The sequence below is a fragment of the Haliotis rufescens genome, unplaced genomic scaffold, assembly GCF_023055435.1.
Source record: "Haliotis rufescens isolate VD_foot unplaced genomic scaffold, xgHalRufe1.0.p SCAF_13, whole genome shotgun sequence".
Lineage (NCBI taxonomy): Eukaryota > Metazoa > Mollusca > Gastropoda > Lepetellida > Haliotidae > Haliotis > Haliotis rufescens.
In genome coordinates this window covers 36,084,153-36,096,477 of record NW_025963813.1, presented here as the reverse complement: position 1 = coordinate 36,096,477, position 12,325 = coordinate 36,084,153, and the positions used below count along the sequence as shown (strand labels likewise).

The 12,325-nt window shown below is 39.6% G+C and overlaps 1 protein-coding gene across 1 annotated transcript; it reads right to left on the bottom strand.

The window, feature by feature from the left end:
- Positions 1 to 5,134: 5,134 nt before the first annotated feature.
- Positions 5,135 to 11,702, bottom strand: LOC125378809. Its single transcript, XM_048394783.1, has 4 exons — positions 11,651 to 11,702; positions 8,148 to 8,226; positions 6,549 to 6,719; positions 5,135 to 5,303 (listed from the first exon to the last, which is right to left on the bottom strand). The coding sequence occupies exons 1-4, from the start codon at positions 11,686 to 11,688 to the stop codon at positions 5,211 to 5,213; spliced, it is 381 nt and encodes a 126-aa protein (XP_048250740.1). The 5' UTR covers positions 11,689 to 11,702; the 3' UTR covers positions 5,135 to 5,210.
- Positions 11,703 to 12,325: the final 623 nt, after the last annotated feature.

Sequence of the window (12,325 nt, the reverse complement as noted above, 5' to 3'; positions counted from 1 at the left end):
CGACGTTAAACGCAATTACACCTCACCTCACTTTAATGGTTCAACAATGCAACAAGAGTAACTTCCCTTTAATTGCGCCAAGAAAGAGAGAGTGCAATAATCTTGAACGCGAAGTTAAACCCCATTTCACCTCTCTTCACAAGTTGACACATGACACATGGCAGACATCGTCCATCCACAATGTCGTAACGCCAACGTCCGTGATGACAGGGAGTAACATGATCGGTCCACAATGTCGTAACACTCACGTCTGTGATGACAGGGAGTAACATGATCGGTCCACAATGTCATAACACTCACGTCTGTGATGACAGGGAGTAACATGATCAGTCCACAATGTCGTAACAACGACGTCCGTGATGCCAGGGAGTAACATGATCAGTCCACAATGTCGTAACACCGACGTCCGTGATGACAGGGAGTAACATGATTGTATTCAGACCTGACATATACAAGTTAACCACGTTACACATCGTCACAGTATGTGATACACACTGATTGTATTCAGACCTAACATATACAAGTACCCAGGTTACATATTGTGATGGCATGGATACACACTGATTGTATTCAGACCTGACATATACATGTTAACCACGTCACACATCGTCACTGCCTGTGATACACACTGATTGTATTCAGACCTGACATTTACAAGTACCTAGGTTATATATTGCCATGGCTGACGGGTTAATAGTTTGACATGACAATAAGCCCCAGCTAGAAATAGAGTGAAGCAATCTCTTCTATTGTCATTATTACAGAAGGAAATATATGATGAAAAAAATGGTTCTTATAAGCATGTGTTTACATTGACAATAACTCGTTATCTATAAACACATGGCAACAAAAATATAACCACTCCGCCCCTAAAGTACAACCCTTGAAATGACCTCTGGCACGACCTCTTGGGTGACCCCTGATACAACCCCTGATATCGCCCCTAAAGTACAACCCTTAAAATAACCTCTGGCATGACCTCTTGTGTGACCCCTGATACAACCCCTGATATCGCCCCTAAAGTGCAACCTTTGAAAATAACCTCTGGCGTAACCTCTTGTGTGAACCCTGATACAACCCCTGATATCGCCCCTATAGTATGACCCTGCAAATACACTCTGGCACGACCTCTTATGTGACCCCTATACAACCCCTGATGTCGCCCCTAAAGTATGAGCCTGGAAATAAACTCTGGCATTATTTCATGTGAAACCCCGCGAGTATCGCAACTTTTCGTATACGACTCAAGAATATATCCGTTAAATGAATACACGCACGCACGCACGCACGCACGCACGCACGCACGCTCGCACGCACGCACGCACGTTCGCACACACGCACATGCACGAACGAAAGCACACACACGCAGACACACGCGCACAATCACACGCACGCACACGAATAGAGAATAAACAACTTGTATGACTTTTTATTTGAAAAATAAAACACAACATAAGGACATAAAACAACACCAAATCAGAAAGTTTTTCGAGTAGAATTACTGACTTTAGGAAAACAGTTCTTTCTTAAACATGTTCCACATATTGTTCTGATCTCAATATCATATAATGTGCTACACAATTTACTAAAAGTAGGGTTTTTCTGTTCTGGTATACGCTTTCGTAAGTGGGATGGAAATGTAACAATACAAGATTTTCATGATTACAATCATATGAATTTCATGGAAAATCACAAAAACAGACAGCAGGATATCAATATCAAGACTACATTCAAAATGCAAACATGAGTAATAAGATTACATAGCTCAAATTACAACTGATTTATATTATTTAAAGTTTACGAGTACGTTCACATTAATGTCCCCACAACTTGAAGATGGTGATTCTTGTCTTGGTTTAAATCTAACTCTGATACGTTTCGGAAGAAATAGAGAAAGTGTTCGGGAAAATACAATGAAACCTGGTTAATCCGAAATGATCCTCCGCAAACTGGGCTTTCCAGACTAAGTGTAATAGTGTGATGTGACTGCTAAGCCAAGCTAGAAATGAATTAAAGCATGAGCTAGTATCCAGAGAGCGGGCGTTTCAATTGACAATAAGTCGTTAGCTGCACAGACACAACAAATACACTATGAAAACAAACAAAACATGTAATATAATACACAAGCATATAAATACATATATAAATAAGAAATGTGTTTGCACGAACTTGCAAAAACAGAAGCAGTCCCCTCACTAGTTCTAGAACTCCTCAGAAATCATTACCTACCATCACGTTTCCAGTATCGTACCATTACCTCTGGTTCGGTGAAATACATGCCTACTACAGCCCCATACCATACCTGCCTTGGTCTAACATAATGAGGATTCTAAAGCCATGTCCAAAGCAATGACATCACTCAGACATCAAGTCTGATTTCGTCGTTTCAATAATCATATTTCAATAATACGTGCTCAGTGCAAGACAACTTTACAACAGACTGCCCTGTACCTCAACTACCTTATAAAGAAGGTTTTACGCACTTCAGGTTGAATGATATCACTTCGTGTTGGAAAATACACGGCATGTTCAGAGCGATCTTAAAACAATGCCTTCAAAAATAGTTAGGAGAAAGTGACAACCCTGCCGATTTGGGACAAAAAACGTCTAATGCATAAACCATTTAAACGTCGTTCTTCCATCACAACGCCGAAGCAAAACACGTGGTTCATCACTAAACCAAACGTTTCGCCAGTATTGCAGATTCCCAATTTGAATGTTGATCTATTGAGTAAGCAGTGGTTAATGCATGTTTGAGGGAGTGAGTGAGTGAGTTTATATTTAACGCTTAATCGGTAAGGCTTCTGTCATATGTGTAAATGTTTGAATGCATTGCTGTTTTAGACAGACGAGTTGCACACGAAGAAGAAGTAGAAGAATTAGATGATGAAAGGATGTGGGACATAATCTCAATGTCAGTGTTGATTTTGTTGATGGTTCTGTACTGCTGGATGGTGCAGAAATGAATGTCAACAACGCGAAGTGCCATATCAAATCGGCCAAGACTCAGTGTTTTAAGGAGATGTTATCTGAACGACCATTGCATCGAGTTTATGTGCAGTGGGTGATTAGCAACCTTGCAGAGTCCTTCGCTTGGATGAAGTCAACTGGCATGAAAGGTGAAACAGAAGGCTTTCTGCTTGCTGTTAAGGACTAGTCATTTCCCACTCGAAACCGTCAATGTGTGATTTTGCATCAGAATGTAAATATGATATGTTACAGTAGATTATGTAATGAATTTAATGAGACTGTCAAACACATTGTCAGTGAATATGTAGAGGGCGTCATGGAAAATGATCAATACAAAATTCTTTGAGATAGGCCCGTTTACAGGGCAATAAACCAGATCGTGTGATAAATCCAATGAAATCATTTATTTCATTGAATTTTCTATCCCTTTTGACACTAGTGTGATTGCCAAGATACAAGAAAAACATTGGAAATATGCCCACCTCGCTTTCGAAATGTCACGCTTACACCCAAAGTACCAAGTTGTCCGATTCTCCATTGTTCTCAGTGTCTTAGATTTGGTACCTGTTGAGTGAAATTGGGAGAGTACCCGGGTTTGCTACCAGGAATACAGCCCTTCTGACAATCCTGGTAATGCAGAAGTCTGCAGTGTTGGGGAGTCTTCACATTTTCCGAAAAGTTCTGGGTGGGTTTGACAAGGCAGCGCTTCCTGGGAGAAGTCCCATTCGCTGTCCGGGCTGCGTGTAGAGGGACCAAGTGCCCTGAGCTGATGATAAGCCTCACCAGCCTGACTGTGCAAGGATCAACTAAACCCATTTTGTAGAACAGACGTCGGGCAGAGTACAAATCAATATGCATGATGTGTTGGCCGAGGCTGTTGGTGACAGATGAAGTGAGTAGGGATGCAATGTGCTTTTAACGGGGTATAACCTATATAACGACGCGCATGCATGTGTGTGTGTGTGTCTCTGTGTGTGTGTGTGTGTGTCTGTGTGTCTGTGTGTGTGTGTCTGCGTGTGTGTGTGTCTGTGTGTGTGTGTCTGTGTCTGTGTATGTGTGGCTACGTGTACCAGTCCGGATACCACTGAAATACCATGCCTCAGTTTAACATAAATAACCCCCTCAGTCCTTGTGATAGTCCCTTAATGCCGAGTGCAAGGCAGGGTAACAACAAGAACCATCTTTTTTACGGCTTGGTCACGGAAGCGGTCTTTGTGACAAATGAAGATGTGTGGGCCGAGGTTGTTGGTAAGTTGATGATGTGTGGGTCGAGGTTGTTGGTGAGGGAGTTGAAGATGTGTGGGCCGAGGCTTTTGTTGAAACAGTTGACGATGTGTGGGCCGAGGATGTTGGTGACGGAGTTGATTATTTGTGAGCCAAGGCTGTTTGTGACAGAGTTGACGATATGTGGGCCGAGGATGTTGGTGAGGGAGTTGATGATGTGTGGGCCGAGGCTGTTTGTGACAGAGTTGAAGATGTGTGGGCCGAGGATGTTGGTGACTGAGTTGATTATGTGTGGGCCGAGGCTGTTGGTGACAGAGTTGAAGATGTGTGGGCCGAGGCTGTTGGTGAATTGATTATTTGTGGGCCGAGGATGTTGGTGACGGAGTTGATTATTTGTGAGCCAAGGCTGTTTGTGACAGAGTTGACGATATGTGGGCCGAGGATGTTGTTGAGGGAGTTGATGATGTGTGGGCCGAGGCTGTTTGTGACAGAGTTGATTATGTGTTGGCCGAGGATGTTGGTGACAGAGTTGATTATGTGTGGGCCGAGGATGTTGGTGAGTTGATTATGTATGGGCCGAGGATGTTGCTGATAGAGTTGAAGATGTGTGGGCCTAGGCTGTTGGTGACAGAGTTGACGATGTGTGGGCCGAGGCTGTTGCTGACAGAGTTGAAGATGTGTGGCCCGAGGGTGTTGGTGACGGAGTTGAAGATGTATGGGCCGAGGCTGTTGGTGAGTTGATGATGTGTGGGCCGAGGCTGTTGGTGACGGAGATGAAGATGTGTGGGCCGAGGCTGTTGGTGAGTTAATGATGTGTGGGTCGAGGCACTTGGTGACGGAGTTGAAGATGTGTTGGCCGAGGCTGTTGGTGAGTTGATGATGTGTAGGCCGAGACTGTTGGTGACGGAGTTGAAGATGTGTTGGCCGAGGATGTTGGTGAGTTGATTATGTGTGGTCCGAGGCACTTGTGGACAGAGTTGATGATGTGTGAGCCGAGCCTGTTTTTAACAATGAATTTACAGAAGACCACGCACATAAACGCGTGCGACTTCAACACTGCTGTGTTTGTCCAGTGAGATTCTGATTGCGTCTGTGGGGACTGTCAGCATCTATAAAGAAAACATCGCGGTATAACAAGGTGAATTGTGACAGATGTTAACTTAACTACTAATGGTTGACTTGGACCTGTGTGATGAAAACGTCCACAACTCGGTCCCTAGGGTTACACATGATTATGTTACAGGTCGATGTACAGTGATGTAAACTGCCTCAGTACAGTCCCTAGGGACCACACATGACTATCTGAAAGGTCGATATACAGTGATGTAAACATACCCAGTACAGTCCCTAGGGATCACATACATGTATGACTATGTTAAAGGTCGATGCACTTTGATGTAAACATCCCCAGTATAGTCCCTAGGGATCACACATGAAAGTGTGACAGGGCGATGTACAGTTATGTAAACATACCCAGTACAGTCCCTAGGCATCACACATAGCTATGTTACAGTTCCGTGTGCAGTTTTTTAAACGACCCCGGCACGGTCCCTAGGGATCACACATGAATGTGTGACCAGGCGATGTACAGCTATATAAACGGCCCCATACAGTCCCTAGGGATCACACATGAATGTGTGACCAGGCGATGTACAGTTACATGTATGTAAACGTTCCCAGCACGGTCCCTAGGGATCACACATGAAAGTGTGACAGGGCGATGTACAGCTATATAAACGGCCCCATACAGTCCCTAGGGATCACACATGAATGTGTGACAGGACGATGTACAGTAATGTAAACGTTCCCAGCGCGGTACCTAGGGATCACACATGAAAGTGTGACAGGGCGATGTACAGTTATATAAATCGCCCAAGCCCGGTCCCTAGGGATCACACATGAATGTGTTAATGGTCGATTTACAGTCATGTAAACCTCCCCAGCATGATCCCTAGGGATCAGACATTAATGCGTTACAGGGCGATGTACAGTTATGTAAACGTCCCCAGCACAGTGTCTAGGGATCACAGGTCGATGTCACAGTTCTCGAGAAATGTTTGTATGTTGGAATTAACTAACTTCAACAAATGACAGATATGCAGATTATTACTTTCTATAAAATCGTACTTGTGGTTAGCACCAACTGCATGGACAATTGTCTCGTCAATGTTAAAACTACCGATGGTAAAACTAGCAACTTCTTACACTATGAAACTAACTTTACTTTTTGTCAAGCCGTAATCGTGAAAATACCTATCCCCAAAAGGGATGGACATTTTTCTTCTCATTCAGACGGATGAATGCAAACTGTGTTAAGATTGGCAACGATTCAACATGTACAATATGAAACTAACTTGACAGTGTGGAATAAAGAATCCCACAATGAATGCCTCATCGTCATCATTCTTCGTCCATGTCACCATCCAGTTCCTGTTGGAGTCTCGAAACCAGATGTTCTTCGTGAAGGTAGAGATGTCGGGCGAGATTTGAACCATAGCAAAGTAGAGGAAAGTATCTATCCCAACCTGTTGAAGAGAAAACAGTTTAATTTACTGAATGCGTCATCTTAAACAAAACACCTCCAAATTTGTTTTTCCTACTAAACTCTTTGTCCGGCGAAAACAACAATACATCGTTGATACATTTAATATGTAATAATCTCGAACGATTTCGTAATACTGAGGTGATAAGTGACGTGGCATGGGTTAAGTCTAATATTTAAAATAGGCTGAATGGTCAACTTAAGGGATAAGTAAGCATTAATCCGAGAATGTTTGATTGTGTTTACTCAAAACATAATTAACACCATAATACTAAAATGTTTTCACTAAGAGACACTAGAACTATCTACCACACATACTGTTTAAAACTTTTTCAAAACGACCCTTGCAACTTGTACACACCACCCTCGTGTTATGAAGCGATAGACATGACGTCACAGGACGTTAAAAATGAGCGCTGAAAATTAATGTCAAACTGTGTTAATGGAACTGAACTTAACACACCCTTTCTAAGACGTTCTTCGTCGGATTTCTCACCCGAAAACATATTGCCACATTTGCTATAAATAATCTGGATCTCGAACACTTTGTTCCGCAACATTTGTTTAGTAAAATCGGTATTTCAAATTTACTACCGTTCGGGTTTCAGAAAACCGCTTTCAAAGAAATAGTTTCATCTCAATTGATGCGATCATTAGCAGAAGCAAAGTCCTGCGTAGATTCGATACCGCTGGCGAAACAGTCAGAATGCAGAATAATAAATGTCATGATAGAATCATTTGTATTGCATGTTTCCAGTTGTATTTTTATCTGTATATTCTGGATCTGTAGTAATCACTTGGAGCACTTAACAGTAACTCTGATTGAACCTATGTTCGTATCCTAAAGTTATCAAACCATGCTCTGTAAACAATGTTGTTGTGGGTAGTTTTACACATGCATCACACAATTATGAAAGTTTGGGGAAAATGTTTTCTGGGAGGGAAAGTGTTGGAAACTAAATTCCATATACTGAACCTAGACTATTGTGGACATAGCGGTTGACGCACAGTGGCCTCACAGACTGATAAGTCACTGACATCACTGTGAACAATAGAAGAAGCCAACTGCACTTGGAGCCTCTTTTGCTTTACTGGCAATGACAGACGGGCATTATTCTTCACCCACAGGCAATCACATCCCAGCGGTCAATATACCCCTGCTGCCAGGATGGGTGTTACTTAATAAGTGTATTAGATTTACATGTGTCGGCGATTCCCACAGTTTCCTGAAGCGTATTTTCCTATAAATGACAAACATGCATAACGAGTCAAGCTAATATGTAATTTTTTTTATATAATAGATTTGAGTGCGACATGTTTTGTGTAGACACTACACCAACTAAGATACATTGTAAGTGATGTTTTCGATGAAGTTCTCGAGTGACAACATAATGCTAACGATAATATTCACCTCAATCCACGGAGCTGCATCGTCCGACCTTGGCTTCCAGACAGAGGCAGAAGCTCCAATGACATTGCTTAATGGATACCTGAAATATTACAAGTCATACAGTGACCCTTTCCATACAAATAATGTGAAAATAAACTTTGCATTTCATTTATGAATGGATGAGAAAATACATATATAAATATCACCACTACTATTCCAATAGTATATCAGTGTTAAAATAGGTAGCTCACCTGGATACATTAGTTGCTGTGTACCTGTACTTCGTTTATCTGATTCTGTATTTGTGTGGTGCTTGACATATCAGTTCTATTTCTATTAGTATTAGTCAGAGATGAGTTGATATTGACAATCAAGCAAGGTGCAATAAAATATTCTCATTTCAATTGGATTTCAATATTATGGTTAATATGTTACTTATGAAATGTATTTATCTTGTGTAAAATAGTAATGCTTATATCGCATCGCTTTAAGTCAGTTTCGGTGCTCAAGTCACACCCTTATCATTGAATTTGGTTGACGAATGAAATTCTTCGTCGTGAAGACTTTGTCCTTTTTGCATTGCCCTGTGACGGAACTTGGTACTCAATCCATATGTCGATTTGGAAAATTATAAACATATCAACAATCCCAAAGCAATAAAGTAAGTACTTGAAAAAAAAAAAAAGCTTTGATCTAATTGATATTTGAGAGAGAAAAATATAGATGCAAAAAAATACACATGGTGAAAGAAAAAGCCAAAACAACAAGCTGGACTTCTTTTTGGTCTCACAAAACATTGCAAATATAACTATTGATTCTACAATGACCCCAGGATGCAAATCCAATCACTTTGCAATAACACTGACTTTTCAAATACAATTAGCAAAAGAAAAAGGTAGGGACTACCAGAAGTTAAATACTTCTGTATTGTTTAACAATCAATATATCCAAATAGTGAACGATACACTAGAAGAAACAAAGCTAAAATGTTCAAACAGTAAATGTTCCAAAGATGAACCATAAAAACTGAACACCAAAACTTAAATTAAAAATCAGTGATACCTTCTTTTCTTAGAAACATTAAAAGAAGAATCAAAGGGATTTCAAATAAGAAACAGAATCCAGTGGTACGAGGAGGGAGAGAAACCATCAAAATATTTTTGTCATCTTGAAAACAGGAACTATACCAGTAAACTAATTAACAGTATTATATCTGAAAAAGGGGATTCAATAACCGATAGACAATCCATCTTAACTGGACAAAGACATTTTTATGAGAAACTTTGCTCTTCAAGTGAAGAAATAACTAAGGAATCCAAACATTTATTACACAAACTTAACACACCAAAACTTATTCAATCACAGTTTGATTATTTAGAAGACCTGATTAACATGAATGAAATAACAAAGGCCGTAAAATCTATGAAAAATAACAAAAGCCCAGGTATTGATAGATTCCCTGTAGAGTTTTTCATTTTTTTCTGGAAGGATCTTAGAATATGGATATATAGAGCAAAAGTGAATTTATTGATGAACTAAACAACATATTGTACAGATTCATCTGGAATGACAAAGGGGACAAAATAAAACGAACAACTTCAATAAGAAAATGTGACGAAGGCGGACTGAGAATTATAGAGGTGAGGAATTTAAATTTCTCTAAAACTGTCAGTTCTCAAAAACATCTTCAAAACAAAAAGTGTATAACCCTAGCATCTCTCCACTGAAAAACAATTTCCTACTTGGGGCCAATATTACAAAATGTATCCACTTAGCTAACCCTTACTGAATAGATGTTTTGGCTGCTTGGGGAACATTGTATAGAAGACACAAAACTAACTCCACAAACAATGAAGAAGTACTATCAGAACCTCTTTGGGGTAACCATCAGTTTAAAAAAAATGATTTCATTATAAGAAATTGTTTTTAAAGGGAATTTACACTATTAAGGATATCTGTAATGAAGGTGATATAACGCCCTTCAATGAACTTCAGACAAAATACCAAGTTAAAGGCACAATTATTGACTATTACCAGGTTCAAAAATCATACCAAAATCTTGGAAAGATACTAATAGAAATAATCACATTATTTTATATAATCAACATTTAAATGCAACTTTGATAGATTTACTTGTAGCGCTCCAGATATTTTTATGATAAGACTATAACTACAGCAATTCTCCCAACAGTATGTGAAAAATAGGATACCATTCTTGACTTATATCCATATATCGTGGAAGGATGTTTTTATCAGATACAGAAACTGTACAAAACATGTAAAATTACTTACTTAAAATACATCATACTGGCATACAAAAAATATATACATGTATCAAGTATTAAGAAAAACAAATTGTCACTTGAAAACTTTCTGAAGACTTTGATCAAATTGAAAAATTTAGCAAATGAATTGTCTTGTTAATATGTCTCTATTTTGAACATGAACAATTTCCACTAATGTGCTGTAAGGATTTTGCTTCACACTTAGTTAATAAGCATGGCAAATAGAGCCTGCTCGTTTCACTATTTGTGAACATTGTTGTACACCTGTAGCCAACTAGAATTTACTGTCTGCTATATAGGTATGTAACCTACACTTAATAAGTACACCACATGACGTGCTATATACTGAAATGACATCGACTTACATATCGAATGTTATGTTCGTTTCAAAGTCAAAGAATTCTATATTTCTGTAAGTAGCACATAATTTACCGTAAATGCCGAGGAAAGTCTCTCTGAGGGCGACTCTCAGAATTTCCATAAAAGCTACAAGCTTTCTAAATCACTGACTACACATCTCCCTGTGTGTAAGTCATGAACTGCTAAATACATGTGAACATGCATTTGATAAACAGTGATAAAAAAAGAGTTATAAACGTCATGTCATTAAATGAATGTTATGAAATGTTAACAAATGAACGTTTTGAACTGATCGCTGCTAATACAAGTCAATGCTGTAATTTAAAAAAAGAATGTTTCAATACCCCCCATATGACAGGGCAGCACGTGACAATAGCCCCACGTGACTAGGCTGCACGTGACAATAGCTCCAATGTCACTATGCCGACAATAGCCCATGTCACCGTGCCACTGCAACGTCGTCTCCAGTGACAATATTTAACGTTACTGTGCCACCTGCGACAATAGATCCACGTCACTCTGCCACACACGAAACTATCACCACGTCACTGTACCACCCGCGACCATATGGGTACAATGTGTGAAGTACATTTCTGGTGTCCCCCGCCATGATATTGCTGGAATATTGCTAAAAGCGGCGTAAAACCATACTCACTATAATTGACATTGCTCACTCATCTATGATAAAACCGTTCCACTGGGCAGAAATCGCTGATTATTTATTTTCATCCCAAAGAGTTGACTTTGTCGATTGTACGTGATTGCGTGATTGACATCAACGTGTTGGAACCCTGATCGGAATATTTTAAATAATGACACCAAGTCATAAATCCGATATGCTGTTCTCATTCCAATCTAGTGGGGATGACAAAAACGTACTCATTGTCTTCTGAAGAAGCGTTGATCGCCTCTGTCATCCACTTTCCAATCAGACCTGTGAAAGAAACAGGAGCGAAGTTACTACAAATTACAAATAGTTCAACTTGGAGCATGCTTTAGAACATATATACACATGTATATACATATCAAAATATCAATATGTTTTAGCAATAGAATTCACAATAAGCTTGTTAATTGGAATACATTTATCTTTAATAATGATTTCACGTGAGCACTGGCATTGTTGACACATACATATTCGTTTGTGACGTGACAAATTCATATTCGTTTGTGACGTGACATACATATTCGTTTGTGACGTGACACATTCATATTATTTTGTGACGTGACATATTCATTTTTGTTTGTGAAGTGACACATACATATTCGTTTGTGACGTGACACATATATATTCGTTTGTGACCGTGACAAATTCATATTCGTTTGTGACGTGACACATTTCTATCAGTTTGTGACGTGACACATTCCTTTCAGTTTGTGACGTGACACATACATATTCGTTTGTAACGTGACACATTCCTATCAGTTTGTGAAGTGACACATTCCTATCAGTTTGTGACGTGACACATACATATTCGTTTGTGACGTGACATTCCTATCAGTTTGTGACGTGACACATTCCTATCAGTTTGTGACGTGACACATACATATTCG

Bases quoted from the DNA above. Each gene is read 5' to 3' on its own strand.
- LOC125378809 (XM_048394783.1), bottom strand. From the start codon at position 11,688: ATGACAGAGGCGATCAACGCTTCTTCAGAAGACAATGA. The intron at 8,227-11,650 runs GTACGTTTTTGT...GTAATATTTCAG, and splicing joins GCTTCTTCAGAAGACAATGA to GTATCCATTAAGCAATGTCA. The intron at 5,304-6,548 runs GTTAGTTTCATA...TTTTCTTTATAG, and splicing joins TCTTTATTCCACACTGTCAA to ATGCTGACAGTCCCCACAGA.